General features: G+C 42.5%; 1 protein-coding gene across 7 annotated transcripts in view; it reads left to right on the top strand.

The window, feature by feature from the left end:
- Nucleotides 1–26,571, top strand: part of VTI1A (vesicle transport through interaction with t-SNAREs 1A) — a 668,116-nt gene that overhangs the window by 451,182 nt on the left and 190,363 nt on the right. For 4 of the 7 annotated variants that reach the window (XM_077455033.1, XM_077455034.1, XM_077455035.1 and 1 more), the window contains one exon: nt 6,490–6,551. In XM_077455033.1, coding sequence (XP_077311159.1) covers nt 6,490–6,551 — 62 coding nt within the window. Of the gene's footprint in view, nt 1–6,489; nt 6,563–26,571 lie in introns of all 7 variants that reach the window. The other 3 variants (XM_077455037.1, XM_077455038.1, XM_077455039.1) reach the window with 1 other exon arrangement.

The following is a 26,571-nucleotide window of genomic DNA, read 5'->3' as shown; positions in this document are numbered from 1 at the left end:
TACTCGGGTACTCTGGTGTCCTGGTGACAGGTACTCAGGTACTCTGATGGCTTGGTGACAGGTACTCGGGTACTCTGTTGGCCTGGTGACAGGTACTCGGGTTTTCTGATGGCCTGGTGATAGGTACTCGGGTACTCTGATGGCCTGGTGATAGGTACTCGAGTACTCTGATGGCCTGGTGACAGGTTCTCTGATGGCCTGGTGACTGGTATTTGGGTACTCTGAAGGGCGGTGATAGGTACTCAGGTACTCTGATGGCCTGGTGACAGGTACTCGGGTACTCTGATGGCTTCGTGACAGGTACTCGGGTACTCTGATGGCCTGGTGACAGATTCTCTGATGGCCTGGTGACAGGTACTCGGGTACTCTGATGACCTGGTGACAGATTCTCTGATGGCCTGGTGACAGGTACTCGGGTACTCTGATGGCTTGGTGACAGGTACTCGAGTACTCTGATGGCCTGGTGACAGATTCTCTGATGGCCTGGTGACTGGTATTTGGGTAATCTGAAGGGTGGTGATAGGTACTCAGGTACTCATATGGACTGTGTCAGGTACTCGGGTACACTCAGATGAACTTTGACAGGCACTCAGGTACTCAGATGAACTGTGACAGGTACTCAGATGAACTGTGACAGGTACTCAGATGAACTGTGACAGGTACTCAGATGAACTGTGACAGGTACTCAGATGAACTGTGACAGGTACTCAGATGAACTGTGACAGGTACTCGGGTACTCAGATGGACTGGGACAGGTACTCTGGTACTCTGATGGGCTGTGACAGGTACTCGGCTACTCTGATGGGCTGTGACAGGTACTCGGCTACTCTGATGGACTGTGACAGGTACTCAAGTACTCTGATGGACTGTGAGTGACAGGTACTATGAGGGGTGGGGACAGGTCCTCTTTATTGGGGGGGGGGGGGCAATCAGTGTGATTGGTGTACACTGTAAGCGGTAACGAGATGTTACCGCAATCTCCTCCTCACACACGATCAGTGGCTGTTCACCCCCTCCAGTGGCGAGCGGTGTCTCCGTGACACGCTGCCACCGAAGAAACAGGGATGCGGGTGCATGATCGCGCTAATTCCCTGTTTAAACGGGAGGCTGTCATATGACGCCCTCCCGCCACAATAGGTCCACCGCCGGAAAGTAGTTAATGACCAGGCCCCTAATTTTTTTTTTGCGGCACTGCATCTTTTTAACTGACAATTGCACAGTCATGCGACTCTGTACTCAAACAAAATTTACTTCTTTTTTTTTTACTCATAAATAGAGCTTTCTTTTAGTGGGTTACTTTTCAGCGTTTATTTTTTGCGCTATAAACAAAAAAAGACTGACAATTTTGAAAAAAAAAAAAAAAATTTTTTTTTTAACTTTTTTCTATAATACATATCAAAATTTTATTTAAAAAAAGTATTCATCAATTTAAGTAAAAAATACAATATTGATTGGTTTGCGCAAAAGTTATCATGTCTACAAAATGCAGGATACATTTAGGGACTTTTATTTATTTTTTATTGTTTTTACTGGCAATGGTGGCAAACTGAGATTTTTAGTGGGACTGCAACATTGCAGCTTACAAATTTGATCCCAAATGACACTTTTTAAGGATCAGTGACATTATTACATTGATCAGTGCTATAAAAATGCACTGATCAATGTAAAAATGACACTAGCAGGGAAGGAGTTAACACTAGGGGGTGATCAATGGGTTAACTGTGTTGCCTCAGTGTGTTCTAACTTTAGAGGGGATGGGCTAGACGAACACTACAGAGATCACTGTTCCCGATCACTGGGAGCAGTAGATCTGTCATGTCCCTAGGCAGAACAGGGAAATGCCTTGTTTACATAGGAAGTTGCCTGTTCTACTTGTGTACAAGGCGATTGTGGGCTGCCACTGGACATCGAGTCCACGGGACCCACGACACATCAGTTCACGCAGGAGAGCCGACCTGCCGGAGTATATCTGCATGAGTAGGTTGGCAAGTAGTTAAACTGCTAAATACCTTTTTTCATCAACAGTTAGAGCAAACTTGTGATTTCTGTCAGTGTAGGAGGAATTTTCTTTCTACTCGGACTGTCCTATCTGGCTGCAGGACCCTTGACCCTCTGTCTGGAAAGTGCTGATTGGCTCTGTGCTTATCACATGTACCCTTCCAAAAAAAAAAAAACTCTAGCAGTATACACCAAACTGAGCATGTGCAGAGTGCCTCCTAGGACTTTGTTCTAACAGCAGATGGATTGGGGACAGAAGGGGAGGAACAGAGACAACAGGATCAAACAGCCTTTTTACACAATACAGAGGATTAACCCCTTAGGTTTCATAGTGAGTATAAAAAGCATGCTTTACTGCATATACAGACTGATTTTACTGTTTTGGTTTCTTTTCAGTATGATTAAGTGATGCAACTTTGAAGTCATTTGCATAATTTATGGGTCAAAATCGCACCAAAATAGTACAGGAACCTTTTCCAAAATCATGTTGCGTTGCATTGATGTGAATTACATCAGATTTTCATCTGTTTACATTCATTTTTCATCCACTTACATCCATTTTTTCATCATTTTTTTTGTCAGTTTTTCATGCTGGATGACAGTAGAAAAATTTGATGACACGTCCTTTGTTAAGCACTACCTGGGTCACAGATTAACTTTTGGTTCATAAAGCACATTAAATTATGTAAATCCAATTTTCGTCCAATTCTATTATTTGCAGACCAATGCAGACTTATTCTGTTTAAAACAGATCTGAAGGGAAGCGGATGAAAAATTTATGTAAACAGACGACATTCATTTACATCCGTTTGTCCGTAGAAATACATTGCAGTCCATTTTTTAATCTGTCAACAGACTTACAACTTCAAAACAAAATCACCATGCCTCTCACTAAATACATTGGACTGCCTACTTTCCAAAAAGGGGTCATTTGTACTGTCCTGACATTTTAAGGGCCTCAAGAACTGCACCAGGATTGATACATTTTCAAATATATATATATATATATATATATATATATATAATATACCGTATATGTATTTATTTCTTTTCCATAGTTTGTAGTCACTACTATAAATTTCACACAAACCAATTAATATACACTTAGTGGAATTTTGGCCTTAATTTATTTGATTTTATTTGATACTTTTTAAAATCAAAAGTAGAAAATATTGCTTTTTTTTTATTTTTTTTTGGTATTTTTACGTTATATATATATATATATATATATATATATATATATATATATATATATAATTTTACGTTATATATAATAAATATAATAAAAAATAAAGCTCTAGTTTGAATAAAAATATATAAATTTAATTTGTGTATTTTGTGATCATGCAGTTGCCAGGTAAAGTAAGGCAGTGCCGAATAGCAAAAAATGCCCTGGTCATGAAGGGGGCAAAACCTTCCTGAAATGAAGTGGTTTAAATAGCATTTTTGGTTTGTGTTGCTCTGATAAAATTTAATTCTGCTTTATCCAGTTCACGACCAATTTCCTGCTACAGGGCGGCCATTCTGGGCATAATCACTTATATTTATGTGATTCTGCACTTCCGCATAGGGGGCACGCGCTGATTCTGCTGTGGTTAGTCAGTGGATTTCCACCGGCACCCACTGATCGGCGAGGAGAGACAAAGGAAGGAGCTCTGCCTATGTAAACGATGCAGAGCTTCGTCCTGTCAGCAGGAATGTGGTGGATTTTGTTTCCCTGCTAAGCAGGGATTAAAATCCAGTACATCCCTTAGTAAAAACAGCAAGTTTTGGATTTTTTTCCCCAAAAAATATGTAGCAGAATACATCATTTTATTTTATTTGTTTGTGTTATTGTATTTATTTTATAGCAGAAAGTAAATAATATTGAGTTTTTATTTTTGTTTTGCAAAATTTCCGATGGTCCTTTGTTTATAGCACTTTCCATCTATAAAATCTTCTGCTCTTGTTTTTAACTTTGGATAGTAAAACTTTTTTTTTTCCTGCCAGTTAATACCTTATACAGCCCACTTCTTGTTTCTTGTCTGGTAATAAGCCTAGGCACATGACATCATGTACAGCTCTCTCTCACTCTTGTGAGAGTTTGCCAGCAAGGGAGAGTGGATGAGTTATAAGAGGGCCGATGAGAGCTACAGAGTTATAGGTGTGTCTGGGTAAATCCAGTGAACAGGCAGCAGCTTCAGATGCCCACAGTTAAAGTGGTTGCAGCCAGACTCAGTGGAGGGAGATTTCTGCAGCATATTTGGCAAGTACAGAATCACAGTACAGTGGAAGCTTGCTTAACGAGTAATGCGGTTAAAGAGCGTTTTGAGACGAGCAACTTTTTTTTTAATTCTGACTCGACTTGCGAGTGTTGTCTCGCAAAACGAGCAGAATTCAATCGAATAGGTTGTGCAGTACCACATTTGGCCAGTGGTACGGGAGCGCCAGTGACACTCAGAACTGTTCGGAAATGCTCGGAATCACTTGGAAATACTCGGGAACACTCGAAAATACTCTGTTCCTGAGTGTTTCCAAGGCTTTCCGAGTTCACCCGAGCGGTCTCTCCGACGACCCCCCCGACCTCTGGCCACACATTTCCTTTGACTTATATGGGGAAACTCGCTTTGATATGCAAGTGCTTTGGATTACAAGCATTCTCCTGGAACGGATTATGCTTGTAAACCAAGGTTCCACTCTATAGATAAAACAATATCCAAAATGGTTGGAGGGAAGCTTCATAATGGCAAAGATGTTTTTATTTCAAATTATGTGAGCAGACTGCCGTTGCTCTTTAATGGGGGGGGGGGGGGGGTAAATCTTCCGGAGGTCAAGTGGTTAAAGTGTACCTTCCATAGGTCAGTTTTTTTGACAGCCCTCTCTATGTCTTTAAAGGCTATTTGTAAACAAACTGTTTTCCCCCCTTCCGACAGAACCGGCCTCCGACGGATCCAGGAACCATGATGTCACCATGCCTCCTTACAGACCTTGTAGCTCAAAATCCCTCCAGAATGCACGTTTGCAGTGGGCTAGAATTCATTCTTGGGGGATTTTTAGCACCCAAGTCTGCCAAGGGCATGGGGTATATCAACTGTGCCCCCCAGAAAGGCTGGAGGCCAAAGGGCATTTTTTTTTGGGGTGGGGTGAACATTTTATTTACAAATGGCTTTGAGAGACATTTTTGGTTGAGGACAAGGGCTGACAAATAAGTGGACCTTCCATATGCCAGGAAAGGTCCCCTTTTAATAGTTCCTGAGTAGTAGCACATATTCCTGTTATTAACCACTTCCCGACCAGCGCACGACGATGTACGTCGACAGAATGGCACGGGCAGGCATATTGGCGTACATGTACGTCCAATATTCGTTGCCGCCGTGCCATCGGGAGCGCGCCGGCGGCGGCACGCTGGTCGGGACCCCCGTGAGTCCGGTCGCGGGACCCGCGGACTCGATCGCCGCGGGCATCCCCGCGATCGTCTCACGGAGCGGCCGAATGGAGGAAATGCTGTATAAACAACATTTTCCCATTCTGCCTAGCAACTAGTGACGCTGATCTCTGCTCCATGTGATTGGAGCAGAGATCAGTGTACACTAAATGAAAGCCCAACCCCCCCACAGTTAGTAACACACCCCTAGGAACACTTAACCCCTACACTGCCACCCACAGGTTAACCCTTTCACTGCCAGTGTCATTTACACAGGAATCACTGCATTTATATAGCAGTGATTACTGTATAAATGACAATGGTCCCAAAAATGTGTCAAAAATGTCCGATGGGTCCCCGACAATGTCGCAGTCACAATAAAAATCGCAGATCGCCGCCATTACTAGTAAAAAAAAAAATAATAAAAAATTATTAATAAAAATGCTATAAAACTATCCCTATTTTGTAAACGCTATAACTTTTGCGCAAACCAATCAATAATCGCTTATTGCGATTTTTTTTACCAAAAATATGTAGAAGAATACATATCGGTCTAAATTGAGGGAAAAAATGTTTTTTTATATATTTTTGGGGGATATTTATTATAACAAAAAGTAAAAAATAATGCGTTTTTTTCAAAATTGTCGCTCTATTTTTGTTTATAGCGCAAAAAATAAAAACCGCAGGGGTGATCAAATACCACCAAAAGAAAGCTCTATTTGTGGGGAAAAAAAGGACGTCAATTTTGTTTGGGAGCCACGTCGCACGACCGCGCAATTGTCAGTTAAAGCGACGCAGTGCCGAATCGCAAAAAGTGGTCTGGTCTTTGACCAGCAAATTGGTCCGGTCTGAAAGTGGTTAAATGCTTGCATGGCCACCTACTGGCTATGTCTGGTATTGCGGTGGAACAATGAGGGCCCCGTTTTTGTTTTCTCTAGTGTTCTGGTTGGTCAGGACTCATTTACTACATTTGGGGGAATCTAAGCACACAAGGAGATTTTCATTCTTTTTGAAAATTATTCATATTCTTGTTAATCTCCTATAGCTGTTTGTTATTTGATAACGAAGACCTTCTTTTCTGTCCTTAGCTCAGGGAAACCGACACAAATCTGGGGAAAAGCTCCAGGATTCTGACGGGAATGTTACGAAGGTAAGACGAAGGTAGGGAGATATTTCCTTGTTCCTCGGTGGTCGACATGCATGAAATCTCACTGTGGGAATTAACATATCTATGAACATCGCCGATTGTCAAAAGTTGCAAAAAGCATCACATACATTTTTAGTCTCTTTGAAAACTCGAGTGAGAACATAAATTTACACAAAGAAAAATATTTGTGTTTGCATTTCTTTTATTCAATGACCGTATGCTGGTAAAGATGTTTTGGATCGATTTTCATAGCAGCGTGCCTTCATATTGTAAACCTGATTAGATAAAATAGTTTCTTGTACAGATTGTTCACACTTTAGGCAGATAAAAAAAAGCATGCACATTAATGCAGCTCTTGTTAAGGGGATTTTAAATGGAAGCAGTGTAAGTACCTGAATTTCAACTAGTATCAGCCTCCTACAGTCCCTGTACAGCAGGGCTGAAGCGTGTCAGGATCAAGCAGCACATGGAGCCAATCAGTTCATGTGTAGATGAGAAGTATGCTGATGGGAGGAAAGAACAACGTGACAGAGAGATCATCTCATCATTGTGTAGCTTCTCTTTTCAGTCTAGTCACAGGTTGGGCCAGATCCAAGCAACCTGGGCTCAAAAGAAGTGGTCTGAGTGATGCTGGCCATGAGACTGAGGACATAGAAGAAGCACAAAGAGCCAGTTGTGCTGACAAGGGGCATGTTCATAGGAGGAGAGACAGAGATGAGCTTATCAGTCTGCTGCTTCTCCACTCCCTGTCCAGTCACAGACTGAGGGAGAGAAAAAAACTTTCATTTTTATTTTTTTGCTTGTCGTGCAGCATTGTCCTGGATTTGGATACTCCAGATACATCCAGCATTGTCTTGCTGCAATCTACAAGTCAGGTGCAAGGCTGCCATCTTTCGTCCTCCTCAGTCAAGAGAAGCTGCCTCTTCCAGCTTCTGATGATGAGCATAACTCTGCCCACCAGCCACTGTTATTAGCTACTCCAGCAGCTTCCTGAGATATTTGACTTGGAGGCCCAAGAGGCTCAGACAGCAGAGACACGTCAATGGCGGACAGCGGATGAAAGGGGTCAGGACTAACGTGTTAAAAATAAATAAAGAGCCCCAAAAAAGTGCTGATTCATATTGGGGATGTGGACAGCTGTGCACAGAGTTTCAGGGGATTTGAAGGGTGTAAAGTGCCACATTAACTCCAGCAGAGAGGTTCCTTCCTGGGCCAACAGGGCTTTGTTGTGTGTCAGAGCTGTGTACATTTTAGAACTGGATGGGACAGAAATATAGGTACTTTGATAGGTTAAGTATACACGCTATATTGTCAAAAGTATTGGGAGGCTTGCCTTTACATGCACATGAACTTTAATGACATCCCAGTCTTAGACCGTGGGGTCTCTGTGCATGCCAGTCAAGTTCCTCTACCCAAAATTCACTCATCTATGTCTTTATGGACCTTTCTTTGTGCACTGGCCCAAATCATTTGGTGGAGGGGGGATTTTGGTGTGGGTTTTTTTTTCAGAGGTTGGGCTTGGCCCCTTAGTTCCAGTGAAGGGAACCCTTAAGGCATCAGCATACCAAGACATTTTGGACAATTTCATGCTCCCAACTTTGTGGGAACAGTTTGGGGATGGCCCATTCTTGTTCCAACCTGATTGTGCACCAGTGAACTAAGCAAGGTCCATAAAGAGTCCTGACCTCAATCTGATAGAACACCTTTGGGATGAATTAGAGTGGGGACTGCGAGCCAGGCCTTCTTGTCCAACATCAGTGCCTGACCTCATAAATGCGCTTTTGGGAAGAATGGTCAAACATTCCCATAGACACACACTAAACCTTGTGGACAGCCTTCCTAGAAGAATTGAAGCTGTTATAGCTGCAAACAGTTTATCAACTCAATATTGAACCCTATGGACTAGGATGCCATTAAAGTTCATGTGCGTGTAAAGGAACGTGTCCCAATACTTTTGGCAATTTAGTACGTATATATTTGTATTTGTGTATCTAGCTGTTTTCCTAGAGTTCAGCTTTAAGATGCTGCACCCCGCCTCTCTTGAGATGAAACAAAAGCATAGACCAACGGTACATTTAGTAAGATCAGTAAATTGGCCAAAAAGTTTCAAGTACTGAGTAGTAGAATTTTATCAGCTAAAAAAAAACGTTTGCTTTTGGTCCTGAAAAAACGACCATCATCTTAACCCACGACACCAAAGAATGGGTTAAATCCAATGTTTCCTCAGCCTCCCACCTCTGCAGTTCAGGCCCGCAGGATGGACTGATTAAGAGTAATATGAAAATGACACCATCTAAATGTGAAATCCTGCCGGGAGAAGCAGAGCAATTGATATAGATGCTCCGGTGCGTGTAGACAATCAGGCGGGAGGGGGGGGGTCGGAGGTCTCCCCAGCCCGGTCCTCAGCCACATGAGCTGTAACAAATACCTGCCGCAAGTCTTTCGTTTTGTCAAATCTCATTAAAGGGGCCCTTCGCTTCATGTCGATTGAGCTGTCTCAAAATCATTCATCATTTTTAGCGGAAACAAAAAAAAGCGCCCGTTATTTAAATAATATCATATTAATGTTAAAGTTCAGTTGTCACTTAGCGCCCGGGATTAATCAGACATAACATTTAGAGAAAATAGTTTATTCTAACCGTTCCGGCCTTTTAGGCTGAATAAGGATTTATGGCATCAGCCGTCCCCAAGCTTCTCTTTCTGCTTGATGTACCGCACCTTGCGAGGAGAGACGCGGCCAATGTTATCGGATGCGGGGAATCCTTTCTTAACTGCTCATTTGGATTCATTTGGGGGTTATTCGGAAAGGTAGAGCTGTGAGAACATGACAAAATCTTTCAGTTTACAGAGACCAAATGTGCTGTGGACACCTTCAGAATCGTAGATTTGTTACAGGCCAAAGCTGTTGATGGACCTAAGATGCCATCTAGGCATTTGTGTACTGTCAGATCATTGATTGGCCTTAGGTCATTTCTGGGGGGCTTGAGCACCATCAGACCATCAACTGTCCTAAGTTGATATCTGGATTCTTGGGCACTGTCAGACTTTTGATTGGCCTAAGGTGGCATCTAAGGCGCTTGAGCACCATCAGACTGTCACCGGGCCTAAGTTGGCATCTACGGAGCTTGAGCACTGTCATACCATCATTTTGCCTAAGATGGTATCCAGGGCGCATTGGACACTCGCAAACTATTGATTGGCCTAAAGTGGCATCTGGGGCACTTTGGCACTGTCAGACTGTTGACTGACCCAAGGTGGCAGCTAGGCCATGTGTTAACTATCATACCATTCATAATTCTAATGTGGCAACTAGGGCTTGTGTGCACTGTCAGACAATCAGCTGACCTAAGGTAGCATCTAGAGTGAGTGGACACTGTCAGATCGCAGACTAAAGTGACATCTAGGGTGTGGGAGCACTGTCAAACAATCAATAAGCCTAAGGTAGCATCTAGAGAGCACAAGCAAGGTCAGAACATTTATTGACTTAAGGTGGCATCTAGAGTGCATGAACACTGTCAGACCATCAATTTGTGTACAAACATTTCAGCTGTTATGTTTCAATGCTGCATGTTCAATGGGCAGTGTACATAATTTTTGCCGAGAAATTAGGTGTAAGCTTCTGCATCCATACCAGTCGACTGATTGGAGTTCAGAGGTCTCCAGAGGTATTTATATAGGGTCTAACCCCTACTTTACAAAAATATATAGCTATGTATATTTAAATCTGACCTCTAGCCTCCTCTTCAATCTTCCACAGTTATACAGGGCTCCGCTCCTGTACTGAAATGACTTACTCTGATTTCACTGCACATTGTAAACTTTTCACAATATGCACTAAAAGCTGTAGCAAGTCAGATATAACCCAGGTCATTTCCTGGCTGGAGGAATTCCAGTATGATCTAACTCTTACCTTCCCAGCTTAACTGTCCTTGGCCCACCCCTTTCATTCATCAGAGTTCAGATTTTTAAATTATGGAGTCTCAGCGTCACATGTGGGTGTTACCTAGGGCAGTCTGCATGCGAATACAGCCTGCCTAGTCAACTCGCTGCTTGCATCTGAGATTAAGTATTTTAAGAGTATTACTGAGTGCTGTGCAGACATCGGGGAGCCATGTACTGCACCCTGCTAGTTCTTCCCACCAGCCAAGACCAGCCTGAATTGCATAGAGAAGCACAGATCCAGTGATGATGTCACTGGGTTTAAAATATGACATGTCATGAAAAACTGGTTTTATTGAAAAATTTTATTAGCATATTGATGGGAGGGGGAGTGAGTATGAATCAGAAAATATAAGCAGATTAAACTTCAGTTTAGGATTACATTAAAGTGTATCTAAAACCAAAACTTTTTTTTTTTTTCAATTTTGTATAGAGTATCAGGTTTTATTGCTGTCTGTGCCCCCACCAGGGACATCCACCCTATCGATTTGCCCTGGTGACTGTTGTTCTCAAACTAAAAGTAATGGCAAATGCAAAATTTTACAGCTGTCATCGAAGCGGGAAAAAGGGGTACAGATAAAAGATAAATAATGAAGATAACAATTTTAAAGATAAAAAAAAAAGGAAAAGGGGGTAATCTTCTAATAAGAATATGTGTTCCAGTGTCAACTATCTAAATGGGATTTCCCCTCACTTTGGAAACAAATCTGACTTCCTGTTTTGTCTCCCTGACAGGAAGTGAAGGGAAATCTCGCAAAACGCAACAAAATAGATGTATTTGAAAGTTTTGCACATATTGGCAGTTAATTATTTACTATCTGACTGCCAAACTCTGTGATCTGTTCTTTACACATTGGTCAAGTCTGTTGTGTCCTCTAATTGGGGGTGAATTTTCTACCACAGTGACCTTATCCTCTCTAGTTTGGTCGTGTGGACTCAAGAATCATCATTTCTGTTCTTTTAAAGTCACATTTATCCACCTAAAACCGCCACTTTTTTTGCGGGGCCCAAGCTCTGATTATTCCAAGCTCGCTGAAAGGTAAACCCAGAAATAACACAAAGTAACCTCTCTCTATGGTTCATCCCAGCTCCATGTTTATTTTTCCTTCTTAAAATGGATCTTTACAGTCGCCTATTTGTTTCCTCAGAGCTTCCTCTTTTAAAAGAAATAACAAAAAAAAAAAGGCAGAAAAGGAAACCTCAAGGAACATTTTCTAAAAAGGCTGAGATATTTTTTTAAGAGCATTTTGAATCCTTTAGGAGCTGCTGAGTGGTGGAGTGCAAAGAGGTAAAAATAAGCCAAGAGCAGTGCCAGTCTGTGAGCCCGAGGTCATCATAAACACCAACCAGGACACCACAGAAGTGGGCAATGGACAAGTTAAATTTAAACAGGGATTTTTTTTTTTTTTTAGATGTGCACCTAAATATTCAGCGTGTGCTAGTTTTTTGTTTTCTAAATATGTAAAAACTACAGTATATGAGCTTGTTGGACATCCTATTCCAAAACCATGGGCAATGGGAAGTTCCCCATTGTCCCATATTAATGACCTCCACTCTTTAAAGAAGAATTTCAACTAGATTTTTTTTTTTTGTATTTTTATTAAAAGAGACACATGGGAATTTTTTTTTATTTTAGAATCATACTTGCCTAAGTGGATGCAGCATCGGACAGATGCTGCATCTGCCCACCCGCTGGCTCTAAGGCTGAGAACTAAGTGATCAAACACCACTGATCACTCGGTTCTCAGTGCTTCCTGAGCAGAGAGCTGGTGACTGTCAGTCAACAGCTTTCTGCTCTGCCCCTCCCCCCCACATGCTCACTGGAACGCTGGACTGTGGAGGGGGCGGGAGCGGCCGGCTCGGGCTCTCAGTGGTTTGCTGAGAGGCTGAGTCGGGTGCCGGTCCAGGCATGTAGGACCTGCTCTTTGACATGAGCCAGCAGCTGGTTTAGCCTGCTGTCTGCTGTAAATGGGTCACTGGAGTGCAGAACAATCTATACTCCTCTGATCCATAGAAGTACAGCCAAATGAGCTTTGGTTGTACTCCTTTAACGTGATGTATTTCATTACAGCAAAATCCAATTACAAAGATAAAACAGCCATTCTCAAACTAGCATTTCTTTAGAGGTTGCTAGGGGTTCCTTGAGCTGTGACTGATTGATCTCCAGCTTGATGGTGCGTGCATAGTTTTGGGGCTAGCGCCACTTGGCAGAGCCAGCTTCATGACACCAATGACCATGGATTTGCAGGTCTTTTTAGCTGTCTGTAAGGGGGGCATTCGTCTCACTGGCCAAAAATGTAAGGGGCATTTTTCTCAGTGACCACCAATGATTTAGCTTTAGCAAAGGTTCCCCAAAACTGGGTTCATAAAGGGATAAATGGTTGAGAAAGGTGGAATAGAATGAACACATCTAATAGAAATACAATTTACCAAATTAGAATTTAGAATTCAAAGTTAGAATTTACAAAAAAAAGCATGTATTTAGCAGTTTCAGCATACAGAGTATTTGGTAGAATCAATGGAATCTAACAAGAAGCCTCATGAATAACAACCAGGGTTTCCTAATGTGACTATCATATACTTTGGTTTCTATACATTCTCAAATATGAAGAGGAGTGCAAAACAGTAAAAAAAAAAAAAAAATGCATCATTTAACAACCATATAGAAGTTGAATCAGATTGCATAAGGTTGTACAGCTGACTGGTGTCAGAAAAAAGTTGAAGAGTGGCTATAGACATACTCTGATGGATCCCAGGAGAACCACAGTTGTAAGAACAAATCCATCCTGCCCCAAAGTCTAGCTGTCAAATTCACCAGCCTTTTGACCTCAATATTATTATTAAGTCCATCTGACATGGAGGTGTTTCTCTCCTCCATCAGAGAAGGATCTGCTGTCTTGCTGCCTCATGTGCTGCCAGTTTCTTAGAGGGCTTAGATATGTTAGGTAAAGGGAGGCAGAGGAGAAAAGTGATCAGATTTAAAGGAAACTCCAGTGCTAGAATTTGTTTTAACAAATTTGTGACCCTTTTCCAGTAGCCCTGTATCAGAAAACGCTAGTAGGAAATAGCAAGGAATGTGCCAGTCTTACATCCACATCTTCAAAATCTCTTGGGGATATTCCACCAAATTTTAGAATCTGCCTGTGGGTATGTGTGCCCCTTCAGCCAAAAGAGCGGTTTGACTCGCTTAATGTAACAGCAGTAGGCCAATCAGTGCTGTAACATAGGACCCCACCATAGCCCTGTGCAAACTACAGCTCCAGCAACAGGGCTTTCCTTTTAAAATCGCTAATGTTCTCAATGCTCCCCTATACCTAAGATGCTTTGAAATTAAAAACAAAAAAATAAAGCAAAAACCAGTCCCACATGTCTATTATACCCTTCTCCCCATATTATTTGTATGCTTATTTATAAAATACCAAAATTATCCTCATTTAGATGAGTAGACCATAAATGTAGACAATTTCTCAATCCTGTTTTTCACATACATTTTGCACAATCTTGATTGTCCAGTGTAACCTTTCTCAACCATGGTTCTGTGGAATCCTATGGTTTCTAGTTCAATGAGCAGTTTTCTGCCAAGCTATCACTGACACCAATGATCTGTTCAACTATCTGTAAAGGGGTTATTTTTCCCACTGATGACCAATGTAAGGATTATTCTTCCCACTGATCACCAATGTAAGGAGTATTCTTCCCACTGATCACCAATGTATCCCACCGATCACCAGTGTAAGGGGCATTCTTCCCACTGATCACTAATGTAAGGAATATTATTCCCACTGGTCACTAATATAAGGAGTATTCTTTCCACTGACCACCTCTGTAAGGAGCATTCTTCCTGTTGACCACCAATATAAGTGGGTCTTTCTTTCACAGATCACAAATCTAAGGGGACTGTTCTGCACTGACCAAAAATTTAATGGAGAACGTCATTGACCACCAGTGTAAGGGATCATTTTTCCGCTGACCTGCGTTGTAAGGAAATATTAAAATTTTCATGGTATACATTTATTTTATGGCCAGTTTATTTTATTTGCTACATTAAATCATTATTAAAAATGATTTTGTTGTATTATAGCAACCCTGGGTGTCAAATAAGCAAAAAAAGCTGGGTACACTATAAGTTTTTTTTTTTTTTGTTTTTTTTAAACCCAGCGGGCTGTACGAAAAATAAAACTGAGAGCATGCCTTACTACACAAGCAATTTTAGTGAAGTGATCTCACCTTCCGGTCTATTGTGTTGTGACTTTGTGATTTTCCTCAACACCCCCTCCTGCCCAGTGCATACTGGTCAGCGCTTTCAGCCATTGGCTATCGGTGCTTATCGGGTGCAAAATCAGATGCTGGTTTTCCAGCATGCCGTTCGACAGAAGCCGGTTGTAAGACCAGCTTTGATGGTTTTTGGTCACTTTTAGGCCCTTGTGTACCCAGCTTAAAGCAGTTTCACCCAAAAGTGGAATTTATGCTTTAAGCACTCCTTACCTCTTACATGCCACATTTGGCATATAATTTTTTTTTTTTTGGTGGGAGCAGGTACGTAGGTACCCGAGCGGAAGTTCTCTTCTCCCTCCCTGCAATCTTCTGGGATAAGTCACAGGTCCCAGAAAATTGCCCGGCTATTGAGGAGGTGCGGCGTGATTCGTGAATGCACAGTGCACACCCAGCTGTGAAGCCGCAGGCTGTCACAGCCGGGTGCCCACACTTGCAATTCCGGCGTTGCGGAGAGACGAGGTAGAGAGCCGAGGGTTCTGGTGGCTGGATCATGGACATGTGAGTAAAGTCAGCAGCTACACTTTTTTTAGCTGCTGACTTTTAATAAACACAAAAACGGCTGTAACTCAGCTTTACGTATGGTGTATCTTTCTTCCCTATTCTTTCATTTATTATGTCCGCAACTTAGTCTTTACTCTAATGTCACCAGGAGCAGTGGAGATAAAATTGACTGGTTCCCGGAGTCCTAAAAATTATTTCAAGAGTTCTTCCTTCTTGTTAAAAAAGTTGAGAAAGGCTGGTCAAGTGAATAATAGTTTTTATTCTATCCACAGTCCGCTTGTCCCGATCACTTCCATGCTTCCCATGAGCAAACTCACTGACCAGATCCAGACCTCTTTTTACAATGAAAAATGTCCTGCTTTTTCCGTTAAATGGTTTTCCCAATGTGACCATTTTCTGTTTTCGTCATCTCATTATTTAGTGCAACATATTATAAAAGAACAACAATCTGCATAGTGTAAGGTCATTGATCAATTTATATATTAAAGGTAGTAAAACACTCACATTAGTTGGTGCAATGCCAAGATTTTCATTTCACTCTGAGCAGCTGAACGGAACTGAACAGAACATCAAAACGGTATTAGGTAAAGATCATTTTCTGTGGAGGTGTACAATGAACCTGTTACTTTTCCCTAAACGGGCAAAGCACAGACTCACTTTTAGAATCTTAATATTTTAATACATATCTAAAAACAACTGCAGTTCTCCTTTAAGGATATAGTGGTTTACCACCGAAGGAGTTAACGTTCTAAGGGATTGTTCACGAGGACTAATTTGTGTTTTCGTAATAGATACTCAACCCAGCAACCAAAATTCTCCGTGGTTTAGGATTTCTAGCAAACAAGATAATTAACTCAACCTACAATCAACCATTAGATATTCCCCCCACCCCCTTCCCCATTTGAAAATGGGATCCTTGCCTGCAAAAAGCGAGAGTGAGATGGTAATGACGTGCAGCCCTCCTCATCGTCCCATCTCCTCTCCAGATTTTATTAAGAAAACTCCTCTGTTTCCTAATGAAGAAAACATCTGGAGCAGATAAATTCACTGTCAGGCTGAGCCTCAGGAGACAGCATCACTTATTGCCTAAGAATTCCAACTTGTAAAATCTGTGAAAGGTTAGAAAATAGAAGGATTTGCGGACCCTGATAAGGATCTGAGCCTGCCCAGGGGTTTACGTAGGACGGAGTGGACCACAATGGAGAATTACGTTTTCTGTCGTCTTCCTGGAAACAGGGAGTCCTTTTAGGCCGCACCTGCACTTCGCAGAGCCAACACGTAGGACGCGTCATACAATGCGGCCCATTGACAGATCCTGTCAAGGATGCCGTTTGCTTTAGTGGTGGCGAAGGCAGACTCTTAGCCCTTAATGGCTTTGTCACTCATCGTTGTGGCTTGTTACATCCTATTTAAGTTTAATTATAGCACCACTATCAGTCTTCCTATAATAAAGTCTCCTGGGTGCGTCAGCGACAAAGACGATTTGTGAATTGTTGGAGAAGTCACTTAAAAGTGAACCTTTACTGCATCTATAACCTAATAGGTACAAGTAAGGAATATGACTTTTACCCGCCTGTTCGCATTTTTCCTAAGTGTGCAAATTTGCATTGTTCGGAGCTATGTACTTTGGCATTGCGTTTTTTTTTTTTAAGAAAAGTAAAAAACTTGCAACTCAAAATACATACAGTACACCCACCTCCAATATAAGGAAAATTGTGCAGTGTGTATTGGTAACTATATGGAGTTAACAGCTATAATAATCATACTCTGTTTATAAAGTCTTTTTTTTTTTCCTCCAATTTACATACAAGCCGAGCTGTCCAGCAATAGTTTCATTTACAGGGGGTTGAGACAAACTGTATACTACTGCCGGTGTGCTTACAATGATCAGTTTTTAAAGATTTAAACCTTTTTTTCTCAAAGAAAATAAACCTACTGCTGTAACTTCTTAAAAGTACACTTCCTCCATCCCATGTGTGCTATTTTTTTAAAGTCCCCTCTAACTTTGTTTTTCTATGGTTTCCACAATAAGCGTACTCACTCAGCAAATCAGTAGTGCTCTGTAATGATTTGCCACTCTGCTGCTGCACACCAGGTCTTCCGCTGCCATCTTCCTCTCCTTTGTTATTAAGGATCAGCTGTCTTTACTTGCAACTACCCCCCTTGATGACGCAGATGCGTTGTGGCGCATCATCAGGGAGATGGAGGCAAGAACCAGGAAGAGACAGCAGGCCCCCTGATAATGTGCCTCAGCACATATTCTCTAGTCTGCAATGTCCTGAAGCCTCCTGAGATACATGACCTGAGTATTCCAGGAGGCTGTGGGCAGCAAGGGGCTACACCAGCCTTTCTCAACCTTTTCAGCACAGAGGAACCCTTGAAATAGTTCTCCAGTCTCAAGAACCCATGCTAAAAAATAGAGATCTACAACTCATGATACATTAGTGTGATGGTCATTGTGAAGAATGGTCCTTACACTTGTGGTCATTGGGAAGAATTACCTCCTTACAGATAGCTAAAAAGATCAATGGTGTCGGTGGGAACTTATTCGAGAGGCAGAAATGGCCCAATGCTGGAGGAACCCCTAGCAACTTCTGGAGGATCCCTGGTTTAGAATCACTGGGCTACACCATTCTCAATTAGATGAGAAAGGCAGAAGAGTTAGAGGAACCCTTAAAAAAAGGTATTTAGAAGAAAACAAAAAAAAAATTTTGTAACATCACATTTTTTTTTTTTGGGGGGTTTAGATACTCTAAAAATATATGTCAAAATTTATTTTGCCCTTCTAACTTGTGATTGCAGAGATGGCATAACAGCAACTGAAAAACACCTGTGATTGTAAGCTCACAAGTGTGAATCTGCCTTTCATTTGTAGTTAATTGCAAAAGATTCCAAAACTGAATGATAAAGTCTGATAATATTTTATGCATAAACTGGACCTTATGCAAATCTGTGCAAATTAAAGCCCATCCCCCCTTTCCACCCATTCCAACCCAACTTGCATGCTAAGATGTATGTACATTAGTTCACCTTCTGGGTCCCTCACCAGCACTTTTCTGAGGGTTGTGGGACCACTCCTCCAGGATTCTAGGACTGCTGACATCACTTGTCTTGTGGATCCTGAGGGACAGTGGACAGCCAATAGGAAGTGCCCCCATGATCACGTAGGCAGTTAACTAGACCCCAAAAGTTAGACCCTGCCTCATGTAAACCGAAGAACAGAGAAGTTTTAGTTAAGAAAAAATGACGGTACATTTAGAAATGTTTAATTTAGTGGCATCAATCAGTTACAGGGGGATGGGAGGGAATAGGGCTAGGCCAGAGATGGAATCATTAAAAAGAAATAAGAAGTCCAGAAATTTAAAAGGACTATTTGTGACAGGATCAGTCAAAATACACAGAGTAACCCCATCCCCTGATAATTTGTTCTCTTCGTGATGATGGGTGCCATCTCTGCTGCCAACAGATGCAGACAAGGGTTTTATCTTATAGAAGCCTCATGCAGCTGACCTTTCCCTGGGTCAGAATACAGCCAGTCATTTATACAGAATCAAAGGAATGTAAACATAGCAGTCTTCGGCTCTTGAAGTGGACCTATTCTTTGTCCATGCAGGACAAAATCAAAGGTTTACTTTGGAGTTCTACAGCAATAACAAAACCAAAATTGCCCAGGATGTTTAAAATAGAAAAAAAGTTTTCACTGCATCACTACCTTTTCCTCTACGCTGTCCCCTTGAGACTCTCTGCTTTATCCATCACTGCCTCTTCTGGGTAGAATGATAGCCAGAATACATTGACCTACTTCCTGTGAACCCAGGCTGTCATAGACACACCCTGTTGGGTACACAGCAAAATGCTGCAGAAAAGGTGTTCACCTCACTATGTAGTCTCATGTACACCAGAGGACAGAGGAGCAGGAGGAGCCTGGACCAGTGGTGTTATAACGTGCAGTGGCAGGTTGGGGGAAGTGATCAGGCCAGTGGTTCTAGATCTGCTGTGTCAGAGGGTGGGGGAGAGCCCAGACCAGTGGTGCTGAGACCTGCAGTTGTAAAGGATGGGGTAGAGACTAGACCCATAATGCTGAGAACTGTAGTGGTAGGGGAGCAGGGCAGAGACCACATCAGTGGTGTTGAGACCTGCAGGGGCAGAGGATGGAGCAGAGACTATATCAGTGAAGCTGAGACATGTAGTGGCAGGGGAGTAAGGCAGAGACCAGGCCAGTGGTGCTGAGACCTGTAGTGGCAGAAGAGCAGGCCAAAGACCAGACCAGTGGTGCTGAGACCTGCAGTTGTAATGGATGGAGTAGAGACTAGACCCGTGATGCTGAGAACTGTACTGGCAGAGGGGCAGGGCAGAGATCAGATGTGTGGTGCTGAGACCTGCAGGGGCAGAGGATGGAGCAGAGACTAGATCAGTGAAGCTGGGACCTGTAGTGGCAGGAAAGCAGGGAAAAGACCAGACGTGCTGAGACCTGCAGAGACTAGATTAGTATTGCTGAGACCTGTAGTGGCAGGGGAGTAGGCCAGAGACCAGACTAGTGGTGCTGGAACCTGAAGCACAGAGCATTGGGCAGTGGCAGGGGTGGGACAAAGGGAGGACTGGTGATACTGAGACCTGCAGTACAGAGTATCAGACAGCCACAGTGGGTGGGGCACAGATCAGACTAGCAGTGATGAGATCTGCATTACAGGGCAAGGAAGAGACCAGACTAGTGGTGCACAGAGCAGTGGGCCATAACGTAGCACAAGGGGATCGTTGCAAACTATATTTGCAGCACTGGTTTGGCCTGTAACAGAGACACATATTTAAATCTCCCTCTCTCATGCCAGTGCCTCACCTTTGTGTCAGGATTTTCTTTAGCCCAGATTGAGATGTGTGTGTACGTGAAGCTACCATACAAATCTGTATAATGCCCTCTAAAGCAGGTGTAATTACAATCTGAATTACACAACACAAATCTTTATTTATGAGGATAACCTTTGCATCAGCCTGTGTAATTGTCTCATTTTGTTTGTGGCCACATGGCATTGAAATCTTTAACAATCAGCATCAAAGACAATTGGGTTGTCAAAAAATATTGCGCTGTGTGTGGTCATCTCCAGCCTGAACAGACTATGCCATCACGGATTCACAAGGCAAAGTGCCCCCCTTCAGCTCTCACAATAAAGCCTTGCTTCTGTGCCAGCAGAAATGTTCTTCATCGGCGGCAGCGTTTAACCCTTCGTTAGCCGCCGTAGCCGGTCTAGTGCGTCACTGTCTCCTTTTGTGCCTAATAAAACGATTGTGCGCTCTTCACCTGTTTCCACTTCAACGGGCTCTGACATAATGGAGCCAGTGTGCCCATTAGTGTGAATTAGGCAGCCTCCATCTCCCCGCAGCTCGAGCCGCTCTTGTTGTTGGGTTGTTTGAAGGCGCTCAGTGTACTGCAGGGTGGTACGAGGCAGCAAGGCTTCAAGCTTTGAGTGCAGGTGGTCGGGCTGCGTGCCTGACACAAAGATCTGAAGTCACAGAGCTTGGAGTCTGTCTTTAAAAGTGTCATTCACAGACACAAGGCTGGTGTTATCTTGCAAACAAGAAAGAGTTTTTTTTGGGTGCACGGTACCAAGTTGAGCAAACAAAGGGGGTTTGATAATCAGTGTCGCCAAAGCAAAGGAAGCTTCTATATCAGCCAAGAGCTTTGTCACTCCCACGTCATTTCTCAGAACTTGTCCCTTTCTGTTATTTGAGTGGAAAAATAAACGTTATTACTTCCAATATGTAATTGGTGCATACTTTATACGTATAAAGGTGTAGCAGGAGATCGCTGGCTGTATTTAGGGGGTTTTGGGGCTCCCAGCGTGGAGGAACACTGTGATGGGAACATAGCGGATTTCCAAATTAAATAAAAAACAATACTGGCTTGGAGCTCTGGGAGGCAGGGTAGACAATCGGGTAAAGAAATGCAGGTTTGATGCTAAACTCCAGACAGATATAAAAAACAAAAAAACGTCTATGTATTAATATATAATTTTATCATTAAATGCAAGCAGTGCAGGTACCTAAACTGATTTGGTAGCAGCTTTCACTTTATGCTAGAGATCAGACTGGAAGCAGCCAAAAATGAGAAGAGACCCAAGATCAGACTGGGTGAAGCAGCCAAAAATGAGAAGAGACATGACAAAGAGATAAGCTCATCAGGTCACTGCTTCTCCTTTCACTGCCCAGTTACAGGCAGGGAGAGGCATTAGCTGTAGGTGTAACTTGAAAAGGAACTTAATTTAATTTTAAAATTATTTTTTTTATTATTATTTATTTATGATTTTCAGCACCCATAGAAGAAAACATGCAATCCTAACATTTGGCGCTAAGCCTATGGGGTTAGCTCACATGACAAAGGCTCACATAGGCTTGCATACAACACAATAATAACATAATATAGAACACAGTTAAAATGAAAACAGCGTGGGCAATGTCCTAAAGGCGACACATCAAAACCACCCTAAGTAAGCTGGCGGGTGTCCACATGGAGATCACCTGTATAGGTATCACAATTAACACAATAACGTGAATCAACAACAAAGGTAGTATATCAGATTCAGGATCCGCCTATTACCTCTATATACTGCCGGTGATGGTCAATTCCATAAAAAAAAGGGGGAGAATGTCGGAGGGGGGAATTTCAGGGACTTGTATGTTAAGGTTCATGTTACAGTGGTCTACCAGGTCCCTTCCCGATGCCCCATGTGTATGGGGTTCCAAGGCAGGGGGCAATCTTCTACTCCCTCTGGTCCTGGAAGCCTTTCAGTCCAGAATGGGGCTCAGCAAGCTAGGTCAGCAGTATTATACTGCTGAGAAAGTATAGTCAAACCAGTAAAACCAGGTTTTGCAATATTGTTCTTTTTGATTGGAGGATGCCAGTATGTCTTTCATTTTACAGATATCCTGAATTTTGTGAAGCTAGACCTCCATGGGGGGTTATATTGTCTGTTGCCAAATCAGGGGTGGGTATACAGGCCTTGGCTGGGTTAAGAAGTTAGATAGTGAGAGAATGTTTGTATCCCTTGGAGGACATGGGGCCAGATGTAACAGGTAAGCCACTGGATCATCACCCAGTTGTACGTCATTGAGTGTGTAAATCGTGTTTCAAAAACCAAGTCCATAATAGTTGCAGAACTAAAGATTGGAAGATGAGAGTACCCCCCTGGCTAAGTCATATCCTTTTTTTAAAATGTAAATACTACCTCATGTCTATTATTGCAATATGTGCTTCTTTTGTTCCTGTTCTCAAGATGTTTTTGAATGTACACATGCACTTTACTCCCTCGACACTCTCCTTTAGTCTCCCTCCCATATTTGTAAGACCTCTGACCCGCCACAATTTACTGTCCAGACCAACAGCTCCATGGGCTGGTCTCCCCTACTGTTAAAGGTCACGCAACACCTACTCGCACCTCAGCAAACGGCTGCTAAAATCCCACCCAGAAATCACTGTGAATGGACCATCTAGCCCAGTCAGTGTTTATTCTTGAGGTTGCTTGCAGGGAAATCAGGAAAGCAATAGCAAACATTTCCCTTTTATTGCTTTTTAAATCCATATCTGTTCAGGTACTAAATAGCAGAGTTAAAGTAAAAGCTATTATTTATGTACTTATATAAACATTTCAGCAGCTTGTCAGAAATGACAGTAATTGAGAACATTCTGGTCATGGGGAAGGAAGTTGTGTTTCTGATAATCCCATTGAGCGATTGTGTAGGAAGCCCCCAGATGACATGCCTGCTTCAGCTGGGCAAGTGTGTATGATTAAATAAATCAGAAAAGTTTGAACCCTTGGTGCCACCTTTTGCCTTGCAGAAGCAATTGTGATTATGAATAATGTTCAACTCCAACTTTATTTTATTTTCTTCTAAGAATTCCATATTGGAATTGCCTGTGTGAACCTAAAGACCTAAATGTATAATGTTATCCTGTTCCAAAGCTATAGTTGATAATAAATGTAAAGGAAAATGAATAAATAAATTGTATAATGTATGACCAGCTTAAGTATTAGTTTACGTTGTTCTGAAGTATTAGTCTGTCAGCGTATCATTGTTCTAAGATTCCCAAGTGTCAGTGTGTCATTGTTCAGGGTCCCCAAGTGTCAGTGTGTCATTGTTTCAGGTCCAAAAGTGTCAGTGTGTTATTGTTCAGGGTCCCCAAGTGTCAGTGCGTCATTGTTCAGGGTCCCCAAGTGTCCATGTGTCATTGCTCAGGGTCCTCAAGTGTCATTGCATCGTTGTTCAGGGTCCCCAAGTTTCAGTGCCTTGTTGTTCAGGGTCCCTAAGTGTCAGTTTGTCCTTGTTCAGGGTTCTCAAGTGTCACTGTGTCATTGTTCAGGGTCCTCAAGTGTCAGTTTGTCTTTTTTCAGGGTCCCCAAGTGTCAGCGTGTCGTTCAGGGTCCCCAAGTGTCAATGTGTCGTTGTTCAGGGTCCCCAAGTGTCAGTGTGTTGTTGTTCAGGGTCCCCAAGTGTCAGTGTGTCGTTGTTCAGGGTCCCCAAGTGTCAGTGTGTCTTTGTTCAGGGTCCCCAAGTGTCAGTGTGTCTTTTTTCAGGGTCCCCAAGTGTCAGTGTGTCTTTTTTCAGGATCCCCAAGTGTCAATGTGTCATTGTTCAGGGCCCCAAGTGTCACTGCATCGTTGTTCAGGGTCCCGAAGTGTCAGTGCGTTGTTGTTCAGGGTCCCCAAGTGTCAGTTTGTCATTGTTCTGGGAACCCCAAGTGTGTCCTTGTTTTTGAATCCCCAGGTGTCAGCATGTCATTGTTTTGGGACCCTGAAGCATCAGTGTGATGTTGTTCTGGCTCCCCATGATCTTTTCTGATCTGTAACACATAATTGTGATGCAGTATGAGAATCTTTCCTCAAACTCCTCTCAGTACAATAACTATCTGTATTCCCTCCCCATTTTCCTTTACCATGTATCAGCTTGATGTATTCCTTTATCTGGTATAGACTCGGTGACAGGCTGTCTTTAAGAAGTGTGGCAGTGCATTGCTGCAGGCGCTTTCATCTAGACGTGTCCCTGTGGTCAGAGAAACTCTCCAGACTTTCATACTCCCTCCTGGCGGATGTTATTTTTATGTGCAGTGTACAACTGTCAGCCATAATGTGGCTCTCTAGATGCAGACTGTCGCCAGTGCTCCTAACTAGGGATCTGTGGAGATCTGCATTGGCTGCTTATGCCTATCGAGAATGGCCATTGTGACTGTGTACCTTGGTTATTTGTGCTATTGAAGAAAAACAAAAGTTGAGTCTGTGACGTGACAGATTTGGGAATTGTTTTTTAATTGGGGTAGCATGTGGCCACCCTTGACAGATATATAACGAGCTAGTGTGAGCCTCAGAAGTGCTTGTTATTGGGCAGCCTTTCCCCTAGAAAAGGAAACAAGTCATGTATTCAAGGTGTGCTCAAGGATACTTAGGTCTGGCAATAGGTTTATGGTGGGATCAAAGGTGTTGCCATTTCCAAAACAATGGTCAACAAATTCATGTCCATGGTATGGATTTGAGATCATTCTATGTACAAGGTGTGTCTAAAAGTTCGATGAATGTTATCGGGAAAAAAAACAGACGATGCAAACAAATTACCTTTATTGGCCTTCAAAATAATCATCATACTTCATAACACACTTTTGGCAACGTTCATAAAGCTAATGGCAGCAAAGGCCTCTTTAGGAATTGATCATAGAACCGCTGTCACACATTCTCGGATTACCGCCATGTTCGCAAAACATGCAATCCGCATTGTCTTGACCTTGGACTTTTGCAGGTGACTCTTTTTGAGTCACGGGGAAGACTGTGAATGCCATTCCATCAATTTACACTTGGATTCCAGATCAAATTAGTAGCACCGGGTCTCATCACCTGTGATGATGGTTCACAGAAAAGATGGATCCTGGTCACACATGATAATGAAATCTCCAGAGTTTTACAGGTTTTGCTTTCTGTTTGTCGGTCGGCTTGTGTGGAACAAACCGGGAAGAGCTCTTCCGCTTACCCAAATCTTTGCGGACGATGATGTGCACACTGTGTCCTTGCTAATGCCCAATTCTTCCACCATCAATCATAGAATTATCTGCCAATCTTGTGCCACCATTTGCTGCACTCGCTCAATCGTGTCTGGTGTTCATTGTTGACGGCTGACCCCCACATTTCTGAACCTCAGTTGATTTCTTGCCATCGTGAAATCGCCTGAACCAGTCGTAAACACATTCTCTTCTCACAGCTTCCATCCCGTACACTGACACAAACATTTCATGCATGCTACTTCTTACACCGACTAGGTTTGACTGCCCGCAGCAGGTTTACCCTGCCAGTCACGTGTATTCCAAGCTAGGTGGAGATTCTCAATGTGTCCCTGGATAGCTATGTGCATGTGTGCACCTATCCCTTGTTGCCATGGAGGTATCAGACCATTTAGCAAACTTTTTAGACATACCTCGTATGGCCACTTTTTACTTCGATAGCATAAATGCATACAATGAGTATGAGAAGTAAAGAAATGCCTCTTGTTTTGACAGTAAAAACATTTCCGCCTTATGTTCGTGGTCCATGATGTTGCCCTCTTTTACTTATGAACGAGTTCTGTTCTGGGAGCTTGTTTGTAAGTCCAACAAGGATCAGCGCTTGCAGACAATGGCTGTGAGCACTGATCAGTGTGTTCTGCTGGGGGGGCCCTGTGTCAGAACATAAAGGCACAGCATAAGAGATCGCCGCACCAATTTTGATTGGGAGTCTGGTGATCTGTAATTTTTTTTTCGTCCAGCCTGATAGGCTAAATGGAAAAATACTAAGTGTGTATACCCATCTTTACCTGATTGGACATGCAAACACGTTTGCATCTTTTAAAGTTCTCAAGTTGAACGTTTGTATGTAGGGGACTTACTGTAACAACTTGGAGTTGTAACTGTAAAAAACTTCTACTAATTTCTACTGTTCGATGTTGTAATATTAGTATTCATTATATGGAAATCACAAGGACATATTATATAGTATGGGAATAAATAATTAAAAACCTACCAGGATTGTATGAGACTGCAGTTTTATGCGCTCAAATATTATATTGATGTATCCTCCTGCAGCAGCCTTAGCAGTAGAAGAGATGATAAGGCTGATCAGGTGTCCCCAGCCTTCTGTCCCATCATTTCAAGAATTTTTGAGGGCAGGCCCTTGTACTGAAAGTTTGTTTTTTCTTTAATAATTTGTTAATGAGTCTTTCATAAGAAATATTTATGCTAGAGGAAAATCATTTCTGTGTTGCTAATTCTGGAGACAGAAAAAGTAGTCTGGTACTGGGG

The sequence above is a fragment of the Lithobates pipiens genome, unplaced genomic scaffold (assembly GCF_037356315.1).
Source record: "Lithobates pipiens isolate NorthernLeopardFrog02 unplaced genomic scaffold, aLitPip1_a1.2 Scaffold_25, whole genome shotgun sequence".
NCBI lineage: Eukaryota > Metazoa > Chordata > Amphibia > Anura > Ranidae > Lithobates > Lithobates pipiens.
Note: the sequence above shows the minus strand (reverse complement) of the source record. Positions and strands in the feature narration are given on the sequence as shown.